This window comes from Myodes glareolus, chromosome 6 (genome assembly GCF_982192425.1).
Source record: "Myodes glareolus chromosome 6, mMyoGla1.1, whole genome shotgun sequence".
In the NCBI taxonomy this organism is placed as follows: Eukaryota; Metazoa; Chordata; class Mammalia; order Rodentia; family Cricetidae; genus Myodes; species Myodes glareolus.
In genome coordinates, this window is record NC_142031.1 from 25,962,036 (window position 1) to 25,985,853 (window position 23,818).

The 23,818-nt window shown below is 50.3% G+C and overlaps 1 protein-coding gene across 1 annotated transcript; it reads left to right on the forward strand.

Moving 5' to 3' along the window:
• Positions 1-2,405: 2,405 nt before the first annotated feature.
• Atp6v1b1 (ATPase H+ transporting V1 subunit B1) lies at positions 2,406-22,933 on the forward strand. Its single transcript, XM_048416660.2, has 14 exons — positions 2,406-2,599; positions 9,328-9,383; positions 15,892-15,990; positions 16,140-16,233; positions 16,741-16,818; positions 17,612-17,751; positions 18,535-18,636; positions 19,228-19,325; positions 20,079-20,202; positions 20,424-20,574; positions 20,722-20,804; positions 22,121-22,225; positions 22,378-22,507; positions 22,593-22,933. Exons 1-14 carry the CDS (start codon positions 2,482-2,484, stop codon positions 22,754-22,756), a joined length of 1,542 nt encoding a protein of 513 aa, XP_048272617.1. The 5' UTR covers positions 2,406-2,481; the 3' UTR covers positions 22,757-22,933.
• The last annotated feature ends 885 nt before the right edge of the window (positions 22,934-23,818 follow it).

The following is a 23,818-nucleotide window of genomic DNA, read 5'->3' on the forward strand; positions in this document are numbered from 1 at the left end:
CACAGGAGGGAGGTCACCATTAACACAGTTTTCATCTGAGCTCCACAACCCTACGATATCTGTGCTTCCTCCGGTTAAGCATTCGCTTATGTAAGCTTTTCTTTCAAACTTCAAACTACTTGTTGGGGTGGGCAGTCAGTCCTTCGAGGGGGTGAATAGGGCAAGGTGAGAGGATTTCTGGGAGGGCATCAAAGGTACCCAGAGCAAGGCTGGCCTGGAGGGAGCACCTGCGCAACATGAAGCACGCAGAAAAATCTCAATATTGCTTTCATTTAGCTTTTATTTGTAACAAATACAGATTCTCAGAAAGCCGTTCACCCGCTCCGCCACTGGCTTTTCTCGTTCCCGTGGCAAAGCGCGTAGCAGAAGCGAGGGGGAGGAGAGGACTGGTCCAGCTTATGGTTTGAGGTGCAGTCCATCTTGGCAGGAAGGCAGAGCCACAGAAGCAGGGCAGCTGGTCGCACTGCACCCTCAGTCAGGAAGCTGGGATGCGTGCGTGCTCTTGCTTCCTTCTCATCCTCACTGTCTTCAGTCTGGTCGGCCGTTTCCTCGTGTCCCAGTCTCAAGTGCCACATTTCTCTATAATGGCCCTGGCCTCTCTAACAGCCCAGCTGCTTCCATCCCTGCTCTGACTGTAATGCTAAACGCTTCTCTTTGATGGACTGTACATTTTCCATATCTTTGCTCTGCACGCATGCTGCTCTCTCTTGCTGCCCAAGATGGGGGAGCAGGAACCATGCCTCAGCCTGAATGCTGTCCTAAGGTTTTAATTGCTTTTCTATTGCTATAATAAGACACCACAACTAAAGCAGTTTATAGAGGAGCTTATTTGGGGCTCATAGTTGCAAAGTTAGAGTCGTGACTGTCCTAGTGGGTCCTGCAACAGCAGCAGAAAGCCCACACATACAGATTCACAAACAGGAAGAAGCAGAGGGCAAGCACTGGGAATGGTAAGAATTTTTAGAAACCTCAAAGCCCAGCCCCTACTACTAGGCCACACCTCCTAATCCCCAAACAGTTCTACCAAGTAAAGACCTAGTATTCAAACATGTAAGGCTACAGAAGTCAATTTCATTTGAACCACCACACCTGCCATGTGGGTCCCTCTGCCCAACAGATCAGTCCAGTACCTGTAAATTCAGTCTCACCCAAATTCCCAGTAAGCAGGCAGAATAAATTCAGCTTCTTTTCTAGAACATATGAATCACTTCTAGCCCATTTCGTCATTAAGCCCTTGTTCCCCTCCGAAACTTCATGCACTGGGCTTCAGCTGTCCATATCTCTCAGGATCCTAGGCTTCCCCCAGAATGGCCAGTTTCCTTCTTCTTACACCATGCTAGGACTTCTCCAGGCTGCAGCTGAAAAACTCTTCCCCATTCCCCTCACAAACCAGTCCCAGAGGCCGACGACCCACATGGCCAGTTGTAGTAACAACTCCACTCCTGGTGCCAATTTTCTGTCTTCGTTACTTTTTCATTGCTATGACAAAGTCCCCGCCAAAGGATGAGTTTGTTTTGGTTCGTGATTTGAGATTACACTGTGGTAGGAAAGGCATGGTGGTGGCAGGAGTTGGGAGGGCTCTGTGTATCTCCTAGATGATTCAAAGTCCTGTCGAGCTGGAAGTCAAAGTTAGCCATCACACCTAGCTACCCACAATGGTAACCTTTTCATATCGAGTGTATATCACAGAGAAGACTAACACTGGGACCACAGACGAAAGCTCACATCATTTCGCCTGCTGTGTAGACCCACGGGCGCGTGCAACCAGGACATGCTCCTTTGTAGCCACACCCAGCCCCCACCAGAGATCTTTGTCAGAATGGTAGAATGGCCTGTGAGAGAGAGGAACAGAGGCCTGACAAGGACCAGTGCTGGAGGGGGGTTAGCAAGCTGGCTGACAGCTCAGACTGATCCAGGGAATATGGTGGCTTCCTGCAGGAGGTGGCCTGGAACTGACCAGGAGATGAGCTTCAAAGGCGGTAGGTGATGGAGTTGGAGAGGGAGGGGACCCAGTATGGCTCAGGACAAAGGTGCAGGCTGTGGGGACAGTGAGAAGACAATCTGCCAGGAATAGGGCATGGGGAGACCAAGGAGTCAAATGGTGAGGGACAAGGACTTGAAAGAAGGCAAAGCTGAAGCCACACTCGCTGTGGGAACTGTGCCGGGGGACATCTGGGCACAGAAGGTAGAAAGAATGCTTGCCCCTTGCTCTGTCCTTCATTGCTTTTGGTACCCAGGGGGCAGCCACTACAGGATCTGCTCAGTCTGTGCATGAGAAACCTTCAGAGTTGGTGCGTGCCAACTTCCCTGTTTACAGTCAACCTAGCAGTGGAGGGGTGCAGACTGGGGGGCAGGGACAGAAGGAAGGGGAGGGGTGGCCGCTGGCACCGGCTGAGCAGCCTGCTCCAGCTCCAACTGGAACTGAAGTCTTAGGGCTGCCACCAGCCTTCTCAGGCACTCATTCCCAGCTCTCCACACACCATGGCCACGAAAGTAGACATCAGGCCTGGGGAACTCACCAGCAATAGCTGTGACCCAGGCACAGCTCGGGAGCATACGCAGGCTGTGACCCGAAACTACATTACTCACCCCCGTGTCAGTGAGTATTCATGTCCAGCTGGCGAGGGGAGCGGGCTGCTGGGACCATGCTTTCGCCTCTGCAAAGGAGGACCGAGACTTAGAGAGGTCAGGGGACTCTGGGTCCAGTGGAGTCGTGCAGTGGCATCCGCTATGCATGGGTCACCTCTGCAGGTGAAGGGATGGAGGTTCCCAATCTGGCTAAGGAGAGGGCCAAGTAGCAACTGTTATCATCAGGACCCCATCTAAAACCCAGGGTCCAAAGAGAGCTTGAGAGAGACAGAGAAAGCAGAGAGGGAGGGAGGGAGGGAGGGAGGGAGGGAGGGAGGGAGGGAGGGCAGGAGAACACATGTGGGCATGTATGAGTGGGCAATCGGATCTGCAGTGACGTGTGTAACAGTATAGTAGTATAGTCAGGGGCACTTGACTTGAGGAATTCAGAAGCCAGGGAGTTGTGCCTGCATCACCTCCTAGGGGAGAGAATCTGTATATAGAAGTATTACTAGCAGGGCATTCTCCACGGGCCGGGAAAGAGGAGGGCAAAATGTACAACAGTGTGTGTGTGTTTGTGTGTGTATGTGTGAGAGAGAGTATGCTTGTGCACACAAGGTGGAGGTGTGTGTGCTCACATGCGTGTGCATACACATTTGGATATAATGTACATGTGTGTTCAAGGGAAGAGAGAACATATGTGGGTTTATGTTTACATAATATGTGCGAACACATGTAACTGTGGTAATGTGTGGATACTGCTGGGGTAAGAGCGTGTACTTGTTCACACATGTGTGCCTTCCTCATTTTGTGAGCAGGCAGCTCTGCGCCTGGTCTGTAAGGGTGACCCAAGTCGATGCCAGGGACAGAAAGCCTGGTAAGGTCCACAGGGCCAAAGCCACCTCCTACCATGTTCTTGTCCAAGGTCACTCTCCCTGGCCTGGTAAAGTCTCAGGCAGCCCAGCTCACTGAAGTAAACCAGCCTGAGTGGCCCCAGCTCAGCAGAGCCTGAGGCTCCTCCTAACAGGGTGTGCTGGGTGGCAGGAAGGAGTTAGACACAGTCACCCATTCTTCACCCTGACTCCAAAGCTACCCAGGCCCACAGAGAAGGTGTGGCTATATACAGGGCATTGGACAGCTGAGCTCAGAGCGAACAAAGTCTGTTCAGCCTTGGGGAACAGAGCCCTGGGACCAGCTGAGGCTGAGACAGACACAGTGTGCACCGCTACTGAGAAAAGGTGAAAGGGGCAGGCCAGGTCTCTCAAGGCGCCCTGAAGGCCCTGCCTCATGGACATAGAGTCTATGGACATCCCCCCACCCCAGACAAAAGCTTGGGTCACCAGGGCCCAGAAATCAGTGGAGAGAGGAGCCCCATTATGCCCAGAGTTTGGGCCATGTGATACCCTGCTCCTGCAGGCCCAACCCCCTGTGGGCAAAGGAGAGCTGCCAGGTTGGGTGGGGCAGGAGCCTGGACCTCCAGGCTCAGCTTTCCTTCTGGAATGTGGCCTTGCAGGGATCTACCAGGATCTCCTGGCTCAGCCTTTGTGCAGCCTCCCCTCACCCCAGTTTTTCTTCAGGTGGGAAGGCTTAAGCTAGAGCGGCTCTCACCAGTTTCCTCCTGCCGGCCTGCGACTTATTTATTGTCAACACCCTGCAGGTCCTGACACCCACCCCCCACCTGAGACATTATGATCACATCCACAGTGACCCAGCAAAGGCTACTGAAGTGTGCCCTCTGGGTTCTGCCAAGGTACCCTCACCTTGCCACAGGCTGAGAGTCCTCCCTCAGGGTAGGGCTGGCCTAGGGGCTGGGCTAGCCCTCCAGGATACCCTCCTAGTCTGGCTCAGTCTAGTTCCTCATATTCCTCTATCCGTCTTGGGTACCTGGACAGAGTTCTTCCTGGGAGATCAGGCCAAGTGTAGGAATGGAAAGAGTCCAGAGACCCTTCCCCTGCACTGATGCGCCACCCCACAGCAGGCTGTCCCCTCTTTGCCCTCCTCCTCCAGTTAGGCCCCTCTACTCTGAAACTCCAAGCACTAGCTTGGGTTTGGACGTGAGTGCTGGCAATAATGACCTTGAAGCAGGGTCCTCCTTTAGTGGAGCAACTTGCACTTCCCCAAGGGCCTTGGCCTATTGTAGAGGTAATGCAGCAACGTGGGATCACTGGGGAACATTACATGTAAGGGTGTGGACAGCGTGTGCAAAGGTGCAAAAGGACTTGTGACCGCCTGGTTGGAGGGATGGAGTCAGGTCATGTCATTCTTCCAGGGTTTGAGAGCCAAAGGGGAGGAAGTCACAGTGGAGTCCGAACTAGTCGGTTCTGATTCTAAGACCACCATCTTCCATTGGCGACCCCCTCCCCTAGATCCCCCAGCTGGGATGGGGGTGGAGGAGCAAGACCCGCTGCCCTAGGCTTGCCCCTACCCTGGCCTCCAGCCTGCTGAGGGAGGGGACAGGACACTGCAGGTGTGGCTGGTCCAGCGCTAATTAGGACCTTGTAGGAGCCCTGCTGAGCCTTTGAGGGAAGGCTGTGGGGAGGTGGGGGTAGGGAGCTCTCTTCCACACCGCAGCTTCCAAGACAACTTCAGTGTCAGAGACAATGAGAGGGGGTGGGCCGGGGGAGAGGTCCCCTGAAGTCTGGGGAAAGCCCATTCAGGGAATGCCCTGAGGTCAGTGGAGACAGAGGGCTCCTGGCAGCTCATCACCCTGTGTCTTTCTTCAGGGTCAAGTGGGCCATCTCTGGGTGGGCAGTGACTTAATCCCTGAGGGCCCCAGCACCAGCTGAACCACTCCACTTTAGTTTACCTCCTCTTACCTCTGTGTAAGGGACCCAGTCAGGGTGCCCACCAGTCAGGGATAACTTTGTTCCTCAGTTTCCCTTTGCCTGAGTCCTAACTGGACGATTCAAAGATGGGTGTGCTGGCACACCTATGATCCCAGCACTTAGAAGGATGAGGCAGAAGGATTGTCACGAGTTTGAGGTGAGCCTGATATAGAAGTGTGAGTCCAAAGGAAGCCTGGACTGTAGATTGAAACCTTCTCTTTCTCTCTCTCTCTCTCTCTCTCTCTCTCTCTCTCTCTCTCTCTCTCTCACACACACACACACACACACACACACACACACATACACACACACAAATCCAGTAAAACCAGATGGTTCTGAGAAAAGATATAGTCTTGTGTTGGGGTCTGGGGGTTTCCAGGGAAGAAGTTGGGGAGAAGCACTGCAGGAGGCAGGCAGGGGCAAGGCCTGAAGGACTTGCAGTCTGTGTTCTACAGTGAGGCCCACAATACAGAGAGGAGAGCTGTGCCTTCCTCCAGCCACTTGCCCACTCCTGCCTCCAGCTAGGGGCTGGATCCTGCAGTCTGGAAAGAAGGCTGTGGTGCTGAGTGGAGACTCAGAGACCTCATGGTGGTTGCCATGTGGTCTGGCCTGAGGGAAGCTAAGATCTTACAACCTGACTCCCAGAGGGCTGGGTAGGCCACCCAGCATTGTCCCTGTCCCCTTCACATCAGGCAGGGTACCCAGCATCTCACCCTCCATCCCTTCCTCCTTCACTCAGGCAGGGTACCCCCAGCATCACACCCTCCATCCCTTCCTCCCTCACTCAGGCAGGGTGCCCAGCATCACACCCTCCATCCCTTCCTCCCTCACTCAGGCAGGGTACCCAGCATCTCACCCTCCATCCCTTCCTCCTTCACTCAGGCAGGGTATCCAGCATCACACCCTCCATCCCTTCCTCCCTCACTCAGGCAGGGTGCCCAGCATCACACCCTCCATCCCTTCCTTCCTCACTCAGGCAGGGTGCCCAGCATCACACCCTCCATCCCTTCCTCCCTCTCTCAGGCAGGGTGCCCAGCATCACACCCTCCATCCCTTCCTCCCTCACTCAGGCAGGGTACCCAGCATCACACCCTCCATCCCTTCCTCCCTCACTCAGGCAGGGTGCCCAGGCTATAATTCCCCACCCTCCATCTTCAGGCGGAATTGCTGGACCTCAGGGTTCAGGGATTTTGCAGGACAACTGCAGGACAACAGGAGCAGGCTGTCAAAGAAAAAAGCAGAATGTCCTATCTCCCAAGGTTGTGAAACCTTTGGGCTTTGTGGCTCTCTTCTCTCCTGAGACAACCCACTTACTTACTCTGACCCACACCCTGTATACCCTTGACCCCAGACTCATTGTTGTTTTCCCCCAGCTCTATGGATCTAGCAAAATGCCAGTTCTCTCCAGGCTTGGAAACATGTACCTGCCAGTCTAAAAATTTCCCCATACTGGTGGAGTGCTGGTCCTGACTCTGCCTCTGCTGGTCTCATCAGCTCCACTCCATTCTATCCTCACAGTGGAGGTTCCATCAGAGTGTCTGTAGTGCCCACCCCCACCGCCAACCCCTACCCTCAATACTACAAACTTTCTCATCTTTTTCTCTGTGGTCTTCAGCAGGCAGGAGACTGGGGTGTGGTCCTTGGGCTGGGCATCAGGACTCCCGTTTGGTTTGGGGATTAGGGGATACCTGTTGGCCCTGATGTAGGACATATGGAAATAATGAACTGATAGAACCACTTAGTACTTTCCAGAACTCAGCCAGCCCTGTGTGAGGAGTGAGGCAGTGACCATCATCCCTGACAGCTCTCTCTACACTAGAAGCCAACCTAGAGGAGTCCTGAGTCACCTCCCTCCTCTCTGTCCCCTAAGGCACTGAGCAGTTAGCAGCCAGAGGTTATTTCTGCTCTGCTCTTTCCTCAATTCCCTGGGACTGGCTGGAAGGCTCCCCTTAACCTGAGGGTTCCCCTGACTTGAAAATGCTTCTTCCCTGAGCATCTACTCTGGTCCCAGGCCCACCCCACCTTTCATCTCTTCTGCCTACAGGGCTCTGCACCTACCTCACCTGCCCATCTTGCCCCCCATGTGGTCCATCCATCCTGCCCTTCATCTCTTTCCCACCTTAGCAGCCCTGTCGTTTCTCAGAGTTTCAGTAACACCATGCTCACTCTGCCCCTTCTGTGGGATATTAGGCTCTACACTTTGGGCTGTCATTTGTTTGCCTTGCCTAGTGGCAGCTGCATGGCATTCAACAGCTAGAATTTAAAGAAAGGAAGTGAGAGGAAAGATTCCCAGGGAACGGGGCCTGGGTGGGGAAGAACAGAGCCTGGGCTGATCTGTAAGAAGCCCTTCAATGGGGGACATTGTGGGTTCCCTCCAAGGATTCAGACTGTGGAAGAAGAGGGGGAGAAAAGGAGTGTCCAAGGGGATGTGCCTAATGATGTAGTAGTCTTCTTGGGAGGGGGTTGAGGGGGAGACTGAGAGGGAGCCATTGCACGTGGGTGGTAGGGCTGGCCTGAGGGACAAATGCAGGGTGCCGAGCTAGCTCTTCACCCCAGGAGGGGCTTCTCCTGGAAGTGATATAGGTGGACCTCCATCAGGGGCAGAGGGAAGAAAGATGATAGAGGGGCAGTAGGTAGCTCTGTCTGGCAGGAAATGGTACTCTGGCAATTCTGGGCACAGCCTCGAGTTTTACAGAGAGTCCTTACACTAGGGGGGTCCTTGAAGAGACCAGCAAAACGGCCTTGTGCGTTCCATCTTCCTGGTGCATGTGCTGTGAAACAGCTTAAATGACTGACAAGGCATGAACAGGGACCCTGGCTCCCTTTGGGGCCAGGCATGCTGTGGGACAGTGTGGGCTGATGTGGGGCTCAGGGCAGGCCCTTCCCAAGATGTGCCACAAGCATGGCAGTGACTCTGAGCCAGGATTTTCTCAGTCCCAGGCCCATTGTGCCCACCTCCCCTGAGCTCTGTGTCTTGTGAGTGACCCAATTCCTTCCCAGCACCCCACTCATCTGGTCTGGCCAAATTACTCGTCTCCATTGTATTACTGGTGCCCCCATAGAATCCCTGGAAGAGAGTAGCTATAGTACTCCTCCGCCACGATCAAGGAACCACACCCTCCTCAGAGTCCCTGAGCTAACCCCAGCAGGACCAAAGGTAGGCTTCCTAGCTGATAGTTCTTGGATCTCACCCTGGGAGTTCAGCTCTCTTCTGAGAGAGAGAGAGAGAGAGAGAGAGAGAGAGAGAGAGAGAGAGAGTCTTTCTGGTATGACCCTCATCTCCACAACAGGATGTCCATTGAGCTGGTGGGATCTGGCCAGGCTTGGTGGAGGAAGCAGAGGGCTACAGCACCCTCACCTCACAGGGCTCATCAGTGCAGGGTGGAGGAGGGCAGTGGGGTCTGGGAAGGGCCCAGGAAGCCACAGCTGTGCCCAGACGCTTTTGGAAAATTCAAGTGGAGATGGGAAGAGGGAGTAGGTGAGGTGGGGGTTGAGGCCAGAGGGGAAGCACAAGGGGTGGAGAGCTCAGCGGGCCTGGGCAAGACTCTGAGGAGGCCTCTGCCCCAAGCCCTCCTCCAGCATCCTGCAGGTGTCGAGACAGTGGGGGGTCTGTGGCAGGGGCTTGACCCTTACAGCAATGGTGGCTGGCGCTGTCACAGCTAATGACCCTGATGGCCCAGCCTGAGGAGGAGGAGGTGGGGTGCACAGAGGGCAAGAGACAGGATGCTTCTCTCTCTCTCTCTCTCTCTCTCTCTCTCTCTCTCTCTCTCTCTCTATCTCTATCTCTCTCTGTGTGTGTGTGTGTGTGTGTGTGTGTGTATGTGTCTCAGCGAATGTGTCTGTGTGTTTCAGTGAACGCACATACATTTTCCTTGGCGTTAGAACATAGTGGAACTTAGAGATGAGAACCTCACCCACTCCTCCCCTCCCCCAGCCTACAGGACCGTGTGCAGTGTCAATGGGCCTCTGGTGGTGTTGGACCAGGTCAAGGTAAGATTCTTCAGTCTCCTTCCTGGCCCCTAGGCCATACTCAGGGTTTCTTTTAAGCTGCCCATCCAGAGGTCTTGTTTTGTTCTTTCTAACTCTGTCACCCCCTCAAGTCTCCTGCAAAGTTTCTTCTTCACACTTTGTGGGAGGCTATGCCACTATTCAAGGACTGGGGCTGGGTGCTTGGGGCTGGGGTGAGTCCGCTGACCCTGAAAATCCTGTTCTACACAGACTGGCCCACCTTCGTTGGTCAGTCTCCTCCTCTTCCTCTTTCTTTTCCTCTCCCTCCCACCCCATCCACTCAGGAGATCAAACCCAGGATCTTATGGATGCCAGGCAAGCATCCTATCTGAGCTACAGTTCTTTCCCTGCCTGATTTTGTTTAGCGGGTTTATTGCCTTGTTTCTTTTAGGCCCGAGTTAACATTCGGTGGCCAGAATTTTCTTCATGCTGCCTACCCTTACTCTCCAGTGAAAGGACAAACACTGAGAACAGCTGTAGTTTCAGAGACTCAGGCTCACAGGGAGAAGAGCAGAGGAGGAAGGAGCGGGACTTTGCTGTAGAGCTCATTTCCCTGGTGTCCCTCTGTCTCGCTGCTCTTGCGCGCTCTCTTGTGGTAGAGACGCCAAACGGCTGGACTTTCGCACTCCCATCACTTCAGATTCGGGTTGGGGAGGGCCTCTCCTAGAACTAATAACCCTCCCTGCAGGGGCAAGAAAGTCCTCGGGTAAGGGGTCACCTTCGTGTCATCTTTTCACCAGTAGAAACAACACCGCCGTCAGTGGCAGTCATCGCTGCAAATCTGAGCAGGGAAGCCCTGGGAGAGTGGCCCGCCCTAGTCACTAGTCCATCCACCACTTCCCTAATCCATAAGGTCAGTAGTGTGTGGCCATCAGGGGACAAAATGACAGCCGCACACGGTGGTAACTTGTGGCACTATAACATATCACCAAATGTTATTACATTTTAATAACAAAAATAATACTTTTTTTTTCCTTGTATCCCAAGGAAAAAAAAAAGACAGTTAACCATCTGTCTCTTTGTCTCCTGTCCCGTGGGACAGCTGTGTGAGACCTGCAGGTTACGCTCATAGTCAGGTGAACAGCGCATGTGCGGAGAGATGCGTGTACTCCTGCTGAATGGTTACCCCGCAGGTTGTGTTTCTGGGTTTACTGATATTTGTGGTGCTTAATCTTCAGTGCCAACTGTACTGAATTTTAGACTCACATAGGAGACAGACCACTGAGTGTGTCCGTGAGGGCATTTCCAGGGAGGTGTAATTGAGAACGGAAGACTTGCCCAAAATGTGAATGGCACCATCCCATAAGGGGATCCCAGGCTGGATAAAAAGGGAAAAGGGTCGGGCGGTGGTGGCGCACGCCTTTAATCCCCGCACTTGGGAGGCAGAGGCAGGCGGATCTCTGTGAGTTTGAGGCCAGCCTGGTCTACAAGAGCTAGTTTAGTTTGAGGACAGTACAATCTCCAAAGCTACAGAAAAACTCTGTCTCAAAAAGGGGGGGAGGGGAGGTGGGAAATGGAAGCCGAGCACCAGAATTCATCCCTCCTTGTGACCTCACATTCTGCCCCAAGCCTTTCCCTACATGGTGGACTGCATCCTCCAGACCAAGTGCCAAAACAAAGCCTTCTTTAAGTTTCTTTTGTGGCAGCAAAGAGGAAAAAAAAGACTAATATGGATTTATTTCACAGTCCCATTCTGTTTATGGGTTCCACTATTAGAAAAAGTTCATGAATACACATCCTTTTAGATTGATTCATTGATAAGAGAAACAGAGACAGAATTATATGTTCAAAAGATAGCTGCATTTTTTAAATTATGAACTGATTGGCGTATTAGCTCAGGCTTCTTATTAACTTTTATAACTTATATTAGCCCATAATTCTTGTCTGTGTTAGCCACGTGGCTTGGCACCTTTTTTGGCGAGGCAGTCACATCTTGCTTGTTCTGTGTCTGACTTCCTCTTCCGTAGCTGCATTTAAAGTAGATATTGCCATATTGAGATTAGTGATGTCTGCAACCTCATCCAGCTTTATTTGTCAAGGGAATCTATATGGCAATCTTCATCATTTAACTGACTTTAGCCAACACAGTTGTGGAGATCACAGGGACCTGAAAAGGAGGGTAGTAAGATTCACAAGGGTCAGTGTTCATTTCAAAAATGAACTTTTTTGTTGTTTTGGTTTTTCCTAGTGCTGGTTATATAGCTATTACAAGTAGAGGTTGAACAAACAATGTCTTTGTCACCATTATCTGAGTTCTTCCTTATACATTTCCTATTGTCTTGTTTCACCCAGGAAGGCATCCCTTCTAGACTTTATCTGATGCCTGTAGTTGTCTGCTGTCACATCTGCTCACAATTTAAGCTCAAGAAAGGAACTGTAGATTATCTGGACCTCAGTATTCACTCAGTCATTTCTCTAGACCCTGTGTTTAAAAATTCAGCATATTTCTACATGATGCTGAACATAATATTTACAAGTTGCTGTTTCTATATTACATCTTATTGTATGTTAACATTGTCAATATCACCTAAAATCATAGAATGCAGAATATATTTTATATTTACAATCATCCTTTCCCAATTAAACAACTACTCTACACAAAAAAAGTAGATATTGCCAGAAGGTGTGTCTCAGGAGCAGAGTGAGTGCTTAGGGGGCTCACAGCCTTGGATTCTATCCCCAGCACCACAAGTAAATAAATACACAGTCAGATACTGGATCAGGACAAGAGTGATGCTCTGATAGGTACAGTGATTGGACCCCCAGAAGGGGCTGTGGGACCACCATCCCACATCCCTGGAGAGCCCGAGTGTGTGTTCATCTGTGACCGATCCCTCTCCTGGCACCCCTTCTCTCTTTCCTCTTCTTTCTTTTCGGGTATTTTGTTTGTTTTTTGAGACAGGTTCTCTCTCTTTTTTTTTTTAATTGATTTTATCGAGCTCTATATTTTTCTCTGTTCCCCTCCCCACTTCAACCCTCCCCCGAGGTCCCCATGCTCCAAATTTACTCAGGAGATCTTGTCTTTTCTACTTTCCATGTAGATTAGATCCATGTATGTCTCCTTAGGGTCCTCATTGTTGTCTAGGTTCTCTGGGATTGTGATTTGTAGGCTGGTTTACTTTAAGTTTAAAAACCACTTATGAGTGAGTACATATGATAATTGTCTTTCTGGGTCTGGGTTACCTCACTCAATATGGTGTTTTCTAGCTCCATCCATTTGCTGCAAATTTCAAGATGCTAATTTTTTCTGCTGTGTAGTACTCCGTTGTGTAAATGTACTGCATTTTCCTTATTCATTCTTCGGTTGGGGGCATTTAGGTTGTTTCCAGGCTCTGGCTATGACAAACAATGCTGCTATGAACATAGTTGAGCACATGTCCTTGTGACACGATTGAGCATCTTTGGACATATACCCAAAAGTGGTATTGCTGTGTCTTGAGGAAGGTTGTTTCCTAATTTTCTGAGAAATCACCACACTGGCATCCAAAGGGGCTGTACCAGCTTGCATTCCCACCAGCAATGCAGAAGTGTTCCCTTTTCCCCACAACCTCTCCAGCATAAGTTGTCATCAGTGTTTTTGATCTTGGCCATTCTGACAGGTGTAAGATGGAACTTCAGAGTTGTTTTGATTTGCATTTCTCTGATGACTAAGGATGTTGAGCATTTCCTTAAGTGTCTTTCAGCCATTTTAGATTCCTCTGTTAAGAGTTCTCTGTTTAGGTCTGTACTCCATTTTTTTTTTATTGGATTATGAGACAGGATCTCTTGTAGCCCAGGCTGGCCACAATCACTATGTCTGAAGGATAACCCTGAACTTAGAGGCACCTTGTGCCCTCTCCTAAGTGCTGGTTCTCTCTAGTTCCATAGTCCTTATTTTTAAACAGTGGTTTTGTTGGGTTTTGTCTGTAACCACAGAGTTTTTGTTTTAATGCTTTCTTTTCTTTCTTTTTTTTCTTTCCTTTTCTTTCTTCCCACTATTCTGGAACTCACTCTGAGGCTGGCCTCAAACTCACAGAGCTTCTCCTGCCTCTGCCTCTCTAGTGCAGTGATGACTGAAGATACAAGATAATCCCACACTAGTTCAGAATTATGTATAATAAAAGGTTATTTATTTAGGGGAGAATTGCAGATAACTGTCCTAGATCACAGTCCTCTGCATGAGGACTCTGCATGTCCCTCTGCATGGGGGACAGGAACAGAGTCTAGCAACCAGAAGTGAGAGCCCGAAGCAAGAGAGCAAGCACAGGCTTTACAGCTGCATTTATAGTATAGGAAACCACGCCCAAGTAAACTGGTATCTTAAAGGCTATAGGCTGAAGGAGAGGAAGGAGTTCTTACTGCAGTGCTGGAATCAAAGGTGTATGCCACCACTGTCCGGCTTTTATTTTCATGTATGTGTATGTATGTCTGTGTACATGTCTGCCATGTGTGTTCAGGTGCCATCAGGGGATATCTGGAGTTGGAGAATATTGTGAACTTTTAACCACTGAGCCATCTCCAGGCCTTCACAGACAATTAATAAAACGGACTTCACTGGTAGGCTCCCTGATAGAGTCATCTTGTATCCTGAAATCAGCGCTGAGTGTTTATCTTCATTTAAATTTGCTTGGTTTTTTTTTTGCAAATGTTCAATTAGAATTTTGCGATCTCTGTCCATGAGCAGGCAGCTTACAATTTGCCCATAAGAGTTTTATTTTGGTGTCAAGATCATACTTACCTCATAAAATAAATTAAACCCAGTACTCTTTCCCCCCAGGCTTTTGAAAAACTTAAGCAAATTTCAAATTATTTGTTCTTGCTTGTTAGAATTTCCTGGCACAAATCTCTGTGGCTCATGCTTTGAACTATTTAATAGTTTTAAAATTACAGATTCTTACTCAGATTTAAAAGGAATAAAAATGGTATGTGTGAAAGTATTTGATATGGTTATTAGCATAATTTAATATCCAATAATGTTAATTCGGCTCATTATATATATGTGTGTGTATATATATATATATGTCGATCTATACATATAAAAAATGAAGCTTGTGATTTGACTGAATTGAGTTAAAGCACATGGAAAAATAAATGTGAAAAGGTTAAAAAATTACAAAATCAGCCAAACTAGTAGAAATCTTTAATCCCAGCACTCAGAAGATAGGCTAGTGGATCTCTGTGTGTTCAAATCCAGCCTGGTCTACATACCAAGTTCCAGGCTAGTCAGGGATCTTGTCTCAAAAAAAATTATAAAATGGATCCTTTTTATTAAATTTTTGTTGGTTTTGGTTTGAGTTGTATTTGCCTAAATCTTCATTCATTTCTTCTAAATCCTTATATATATATTTCTTTCATTGTTTTCTGAATATGATTAGTAGAGCTTGTTGTAGGTTCTTTTTCTAAAAGATATTTGTTTTCTTTTTCTTTTAAAGATTTTATATTTATTTGTGTGTGTGTGCGTCTGTGTATGCACATGAGTGCCATGCCCACAGAGATCAGAAGACAGCATCAGATGTTTTCTCTCCTCTCCCCCCTTTATTTCTATTCTGAATGCTCCTATGAGCATTCACACACAAGATTTTATATGTAGATACAGAGATGGAAATATAGATATATGCATTTATTTCTCAGGTAGATATCTAAGAATAAGACTGCTTAGGTCAAATAGGACCTCTATGGAACTGCATGTTATGGTTCTAGTTTCTTCATATCCTCAGTAGTGTGTGCTAGTATCTGATTTTTTTTTCTTGTCAGCCACCCTAGCAGGTGTGCAGCGGTATCTCATCATGATTCTGATTTTCATTTTCTTGTTAACTGAGAAGAATGGGCACGAACATGTTGCTACCTGCCTACTGGCCATCTCTGCATCTTTAGAGAAATGTCTATTCAAATGCTTTCATCAAATCCTTTCGCCATAGGAGTCCCTTATATATTTTATTAACCTGATTTTTGCTTAAATTTCTAACTATTACACAGATGTCAACCCCAGGTCTAGAGCTAGGAATAGGTTGTTACTAGTTCATGGTGACACCTGGCAAACAGGGAGTCTTTCTTCTGGTGACAAGTGTGCTCCTCTTTGGTGCTCAGAAGACCTGGGTGGCCACAATGGCCACTTGGTGTTATTGAACCCCACTCCATCCCCCCCCCACACCTGGCACTATGCTAACAGCTTGTCTGTATGGTTCCCATCCTGGTCACAGCAGCCTTGTGGGGTGGGGCTTATTCTTAACACCCTTGTTTTAAGGAGGAGAAAACTAAGGCTCGTGTGTTAATGATTTCAAGGTTGGCAAGCTGCGCAAATACTTAGCCACCGCCACAAACTTGCACTAAGAAAGGAGATTTGCCCCAAACCCGTGCTTCTGATTAAAGTCCCAGTTCTCTCCAGGGTGCCCCCTCCCAAACAAAGCCCCTTCCTCACACCAGGACACGAGAAGACAGACAGTAGCTTACGACCAGAAGAAGAAATGGGAAATGACATGGGCTACACCCTGGGTGGCTCTTCTCCCAACAGTTTGCCCAGTATGCTGAGATTGTCAACTTTACCCTTCCGGATGGGACTCAGAGGAGTGGCCAAGTGCTTGAAGTGGCTGGGACCAAAGCCATTGTCCAGGTAAGCGTGCAACGGGGAGAGCAGACTCCCAGTCTACAAGCCTGGGGGGAAAGAATGGTTACTCTGCTCAGAGATGCATACTGAGGGCCTGTGGTGGGAGGCCTTGTTCTCTCCGCTACCCTCTCAGAATAACAAGCCGTAACTCACAGGTGTTTGAAGGGACCTCGGGGATTGATTCCCAGAAGACCACCTGTGAATTCACCGGGGATATTCTGAGGACTCCTGTGTCAGAGGACATGCTGGGTGAGAGAGGAGTGACAGGGTGGGTGCTTCTCTGTCTTTCCCTCCTGGCTTTTCTAACAAAGCCCTTCACTGCCTGTACATGTGGGTTTTCTAAGTGCCCTCTGAAGCCAGAGGTTACATTGTCTCTCTCCCGCTCCCATCCCTAGGACAGGGCCCAACATACAGAACACGCTCAATAATGAAGGAGCGAGGCTAAGTCATTACAGGTGCAGCTGGAAATCACCTACTGGGAGGCCAGGCTGAAAGGGATGACCAAGCCCTCCCTTACCTGGCCTGATCCTGATTACTGATCAACCTGGGCTGAGGCCAGTGGTCAGGGTGACTCCAAATTGCCTTGCCTGTGAAAATTCCCGGCAGAGGAAGGAAGACACCCTGCCCTTTGCAGGGACAGTCATGGAAGTCAGCCATGCGTGATCGCTGGGGGCTAAGGGACTGGATGATGGGACTCTGGAGGAGTATGAGGAGCTGGGAGCCCTGACACCTTCCTGAACCCCTTTTCCCTCCCAGGTCGGATTTTCAATGGCTCCGGCAAACCCATTGACAAAGGGCCTGTCGTCATGGCAGAGGACTTTCTAGACATCAATGGTGAGAGAGTGGAGGCTCTGCACGGCTTGGAGGACCCAGCCCTGGCACTTGCCCATCCAAGCCATCATCTCTGCGGCCCACCCTTAGACGTCCTGCACACGCCTAGGCTAAGCATCGTTATCCCCGCGGCTGGCCGGATGAACAGGCAGAACAGCAAAGGCCTCTGTGCCCAGATCCACCACAGAACCCCAAACTGCCCCCTAGCACTGCATTCTACCTTTGCTCAGCACCTCCATCCATCCCCTGTGGCCTTCAGTTCTCTGGCCTCTGTCCTGGGAGCTGGAGAGGGGGAAGCTTACAGCAGAGAAGGATCCCTTCCCAGGATCCCAGCTGTTCTTCAGGAAACCTTCCTGACTCCCCCCTCCCCCACCCATCCATTTTCCAAGGCAGTAATGGAGGCCTGTGGAGCTCCCTCATTTGACCAAGGCCACACAGCAGGCTAGTGGCAAAGCACACATCTGTTCACACATAGTCTTTGAGGCAATCATCACTCAGGTGCCTAGGTGTTGCAGGGTGCTAGGGCGCAAGGGCAATGCTATCTAAGATAGTATGGAGCCATGGCTTTTTAAACTTGAAGCAATTGAAATGAAAGGAAATTCCATTGTTAAATCTCATCTCATATGCACAAGAGCCATGGGTGCCTGGATGACACATGCCTGGGTGACGCTGCGCATGCAGTTTTTTCCGTGTTGCAGAAGGGGCTGTTGAACAGCTGGTTGGCAGAGAGACAGTGGCGGTTGGTGGTGCATGGGAGGGCTGGAACCTGAACCTGGCTCCATGATCACCCTCCCAGGCCAGCCTATCAATCCCCATGACCGAATCTACCCTGAGGAGATGATCCAGACAGGAATCTCCCCCATTGATGTCATGAACAGCATTGCCCGTGGCCAGAAGATCCCCATCTTCTCCGCAGCGGGGCTCCCCCACAATGAGGTAAGGGGTGCTTAAGCAAGGATCAGGAACAAGCAGAGGCTTCTAGGCTAGCCCCAAGCACTTCTGTGCCGAGCAGAGTAGCATCCACCCTGGCTGGTGTTTCCTGTCAGCTAAGGGTCAAGGTTGCATAAGAGACCCCTCTACAACACACACAGTCACACATTACCTCTGGAAAGGGCTGTATGCTGTCCCAGAGAATGGAGTGCTCACTGGCTTCAGAGAGCCCGAGTGGACTCCAGCGTAGAAGCCCTGCTCAGCTGAGCCGCAGCCTGTGTTCGGCTGTCCTCGTACTGGTGTTGCCTGACTGCCACCACCAGACAAGAACCATGTGGTTCTCTCAGAGCCACTGGTGTGACAAGGTTTCGAGATACCCCTTCCTCACCATTCCTGACGGTGTCAACCCTCTCTCGAGTCTCCCTCCCCAGCACATCTTGGGTCAGAGGCTCTCACAGTCTCACACATTTTAGCCTCACACGGCCCCAGCAGGCTGTGGGAGGTGCAGGCTCTGAGAGGCCCAGCTATCCTAAGTTAAACTGCCCGAGTCCATACCGAGACTATTGCTCTCTGGGTCTGCCGCCCTGTTCCTTGGGACAGGTGCCTTCAATCCAGATTATCTCCAGCCCTGAGAAAGACTGCAGGACCTAGGGAAGTTCCTGCTCTTCTGGACTTGGATTCTCCCTGGCCAAAGTTCCTAACCGTCCATTCTCTTAAGTGATACCCAACAGGCCAGATGTCACAGGGCTCTGGCTCTGACTGACTCCCTCCTGGCCCATCCTGTCTCAGATTGCTGCCCAGATCTGTCGCCAAGCAGGACTGGTGAAGAAATCCAAGGCTGTGCTGGATTACCATGAGGACAACTTTGCCATTGTCTTTGCAGCCATGGGGGTAGGTGGAGCTGGAGGCACATCCTGGAAACCGTGAGAAGCAGCCTTGCCTACCTCCGCTCTAGCACAGCCTATTCTGATGGGGAACACTGAGTCCTGCACCCCGAGAGGCCCCTGAAGTTTAGCCCAGTCCAGAGATAGAGACCACAGCAGGACTAAAGTGGATAGGGATGGACTCAGTGACCAGGGCAGAGTGATCCGTGATGCATCCCAAGGCCAGAGCAGTTATAAGATGGGTCATACTTGGCCTGGGGTAGAAGCCCAGGGAACCTACAGAGACAAGATGTCTTCCGAAAGGGGATACCAAAGGTCCTCAGAGGGTTCAATTGGAGACTGAGGAGCTGGGTGGGGATGTAACTGTCCAAGGGAGGGACAAGAAGAAGTTGGAGGTTTAAAAGGCCGAGGTTTGTAGGGGACCTGACGAGTCCTTCTTGGACCCTATGGCCACCTCAATGACGATTCACCCCCCCACACACACACCCATGACTGTTAAGTTGGTCAGTCCACAAGCTCTGGTAAGAAAAGTTGGTCATGGCTAAGTCCCGCCCTTGGCCACACGGCCTGCCTATAGCTCCCCTGGCGACCTGTCTAGGTGAACATGGAGACAGCCAGGTTCTTCAAGTCAGATTTCGAGCAGAATGGAACCATGGGAAACGTCTGCCTCTTCCTGAACTTGGCCAATGACCCTACGTGAGTCCTTCCTATGCTCAGACTGCCCTTGGGTCTTCCGCTTTCTTAGACCTGGGATACTGGGGTTCAGGACATTCCAGAACTACAGCCCTAGGCTGGAGCTGTGAGAATAACTCTTGATTGTACAAATAGGGAAAGTGAGGCCTGGGGCATGCTAGGGAGCTAGACCAGGACCCCACCTACCCCTCTGCTCCTCACACCTGGGCTGCAGCAGCTGCCCCAGCCAGGAAACCTCTCAGCCCTGTGTCACCTCCGCAAGGTCATCACTGGAGAGACCCGTTGTTTATGGCATTTATTTAGAAAATGCCCTGTTTTGAAAGTTTTGAAGATGGGAGTTTAAATCTGGGGTTTGCATGGGTGAAATTAAAAATCTAATAACCTATCCCCGGTATTAAGGATACCCCCAAACTAAATAACAGAATTCTGGAGGCTGAGATGGCATTGCTAAGGGAAGGTCCGTAGGCCCAGAGTCCGGAGCTGAAAGTGGCTAGCGAAAGGAAGCATGCCTAGGAGAGCCTCAAGCAGGGAAGGACATTTTTTACTCACCTTGGACAGTAGGCAAGGGAGCATCAGTGTTGCCGGGAAGTGTCCACTCTTGAGAACCATTGTCTTGACCAGCAGTCCCGGGATGGGCTCATCTTACCTGTTCCTCTGCCCCCATTCCCCCAGCTGACCTTACACTCCATTCTGGGGCTTTATGGGGCCCAGGCCTGGGTCACCAGGCTCCCTGAGCCCTGTCCTGCTTGCATCCAGGATTGAACGAATCATCACCCCTCGTCTGGCACTGACCACAGCTGAGTTCCTTGCCTACCAGTGTGAGAAGCACGTGCTGGTCATACTGACTGACATGAGCTCCTATGCAGAGGCTTTGCGGGAGGTACGCTGGCTGCCGGTGTCAGATTCAAACCACCCCTCCCTGTTTCTCCCTTGGTCTCACAGCCACCCTGATAAAATAAATTCACTCTTCTCAGGGAGGGTCAGAGCTCAGTCACAGACTGGGCAGGCACTCCTCTTCTGTCTCTCAGTCCAGCCTCCTAATCTCCCTTCCTGAGTCCAGCCTTTCACCTTCTGACATACGTGCTGTTGTGGGTATTGCAGGTCTCGGCTGCCAGAGAGGAAGTGCCAGGTCGCCGTGGCTTCCCTGGATATATGTACACGGATCTGGCCACCATCTACGAGCGAGCTGGCCGTGTGGAGGGTCGGGGTGGCTCCATCACACAGATTCCCATTCTCACCATGCCCAATGACGGTAGCTCCAGCACCTCCTACCCTCCAGAACCCATCCCCCATTTCCACAAGCCTCCCCATCACTCCCATGCTGAGAACAGAACTCATGTGTCTCCAGGTAGATGAGAGCCCAGCTCCCATACACTGAGGACAGGGTATTTGCTTACAGATATCACCCACCCCATCCCAGACTTGACTGGCTTCATCACAGAAGGACAGATTTATGTGGACAGACAGCTACACAACCGGCAGGTACTGTTCCTCCCAATAGCTGCCTCCTTTCTCTTTATATTTGCCCCTTTGCCACCAAGACATCAAAAAAGGGTCATACATCACTCCTGAGCAAGAAGGAGAAGAAGACTGCCCAAAGTTACACTATCAAGAGCTAGACACTGGGGGAGTCTGTGCTCCATGGCTAGCCTATGGCTATATGACCTTGAAAAAAATGATTCTAATCTCTGGGTCCCTGTTTATGTATCACACCAATGCACTGGGGTGGAGTACATTAGTATATATGAAGCATACTGGGGTACGTTAGCACATATGGAACATATAGAAAGCATACTGGGGTACATTAGCATATATGAAGCATGTAGAAAGCATACTGGGGGTACGTTAGCATATATGGAACATATAGAAAGCATCCTGAGGGTACATTAGCATATATGAAGCATATAGAAAGCATACTGGGGTACATTGGCATATATGGAACATATAGAAAGCATACTGGGGCACATTGGCATATGTGGAACATATAGAAAGCATACTGGGGTACATTGGCATATGTGAAACATATAGAAAGCATACTGGGGTACATTAGCATATATGGAGCATATAGAAAGCATCCTGGGGACACATTAGCATATATGAAGCATGTAGAAAGCGTACGGGGGGTACATTAGCATATATGAAGCATTCAGAAAGCACTAAATATAAAGCATTTCTCTCCCGTTTATAGTTATTGGCTTTGGTGACACTAAATAGGGATGACAGGGCTTGGCTGTAGCTCATTTGGTTAAGAGCCTGTCCAGCATGTAGGAAGCCCTGGGTTCCATCCCCAGCACTGCGTAATCCAGGCAACATAACCTGCAATCCTAGTGCTAGGGAGGTGGAGGTGGGAAGATCAGAAGTTCAAGGTCATCCTTAGTTACAAAGCAAGTTTGAGTCAGATAGCCTGGGCTACAAGACACCCTGTCTCAAAACATGAATGCGCGCGCGCACACACACACACACACACACACACACACACACACACACACACACACACTTAATCTTCAACTTACTTGTAAAATAATCAAATGTTTTGAAAGGTGGGTGTTCCATGAACTAATTTCATCTCGCTGCCCCTAGCTCCAGCTTCCTTCCTGCGTGGACTCACCTATGTAGAAAACCCTCCCTCTCGTCACCTGATAACCAAGACCAAGAATCTATGGGCAATAAAGTAGGCGGAATGTAGCCGCCCTCTTTTCCCTAGGATGAATAGGAGTCTTCTGAGAAGGGCGCGGAGGAGCAGGTGAACGAAGGGAGAGCCTGGGTCCTGCCACCAGCTTCCCTCTTCTGCTCCCCAGGTCTATCCCCCCATCAACGTGCTACCTTCCCTGTCACGGCTGATGAAGTCGGCCATAGGCGAGGGCATGACCAGAAAGGACCACGGAGATGTCTCCAACCAGCTGGTAAGGAGAGGGGCGGTGGATGCAGCAACCCCGATTTAGAAGCTGGTGTTGTGAGTCCCACCTGAACTGGAAGTTCCCGTCTGGGCAAAGCTCGTCCCCAGCAAAGGGAGCTCAGCCTGCAGGAATGGTGAGCCCACGCTGACCTTCCATAGTACGCCTGCTACGCCATCGGGAAGGACGTGCAGGCCATGAAAGCGGTGGTGGGGGAGGAGGCACTCACTTCGGAAGACCTGCTCTACCTGGAGTTTCTGCAGAAGTTCGAGAAGAACTTCATCACCCAAGGTGGGGCGCGGCGCGGGACGGGACCAGGACGGCCTGGCCCTACCCTTCTGGACGCGAGGCCTTCACGCTCACGCTTGGTCCTCAGGTCCGTACGAGAACCGCACCGTGTTCGAGTCGCTGGACCTGGGCTGGAAACTGCTGCGCATCTTCCCCAAAGAGATGCTGAAGCGCATCCCGCAGAGCATGACGGACGAGTTTTACTCCCGCCAGGGGGCGCAGCAGGACCCCGCGTCCGACACAGCCCTCTAGAGCAGCCCCAGGCAGCACCCTCTGGCTTATGGTCAAGCCCATGTCTTATGCCCTATGTTGACAGGAGTGTCTTTTGGTGAGAGTGGGGGCTCTTTTTAGGGGCATGCTGAGAATGAAAATGGTGGTGGGGCGGGGGGCGGTGTGGGTCCAGTCTATTAAACCGCACTCTATACTGAACTTCACCTTGTACTTTTATTTTAGAAGCCCCATCTCCAAAGATATAACTGAAATGGAAAACAAAAACAGTAACTGAGATGAAATTTATCTCTGGTGAAAAAAAGATTGGGAAAAATTTGCTAATTGTTGCAGGTGCAGATGATACCATGCGATTTGTAAAAGTCTTTAAAAAGAAAACAACGAGGCATAGTGGAGCACGCTTTTAATCCCCAGTAGTTGGGAGGCAGAGGCTGGTAGATTTCTGTGAGTTTGAAGCCAGGTCTACATAGTGATGGCCTGTCTCAAAAAAAAAAAAAAAGAAAAAGAAAAGAAAAGAAAGAAGGGAAGGAAAAGAAAAAGAAAGGAAGGAAAGAATGAGGAAAAGAGGGAGGAAAGGGAAGGGAAAGAAGGAAGGAAGGAGGGAGAGAGGGAGGGAGGGAAGAAAGGAGAGAGGGAGGGAAGGAAGGAAGGAGAGAGGGAGGGAGGGAAGGAAGGAAGGAAGGAAGGAAGGAAGGAAGGAAGGAAGGAAGAAGGAAAACTCAGCTGCACTCGTGCCCTAGCAGCCGACAGCAGAATTCCTCTTAGGGGAATATTTACAGTTCAAATGAGAGCTGAGCTGATCTGGCTGATTGGTAAAGTTGCACACTCTTCAGAAGCCCTGGGTCCTGATCCCTGCACCACATAAACCAGGAGTGATGGTGTGGACCTGTAATCCTAATATTTGGAAAGTGGAGATAGGAGGATCAGAAAGTCAAGATTATCCTGTACTGCCTAGCAAGCTGAAGCCAACCTGGGCTACATGACACCCTATTTCAAAAAATAAAATAAAATACAAAATGGTTGTGGCTCTAGCCTACTAGTAAAGCACTCAGCTACTGCACACAGTCTAAGGGTGGTTCCTAGCCC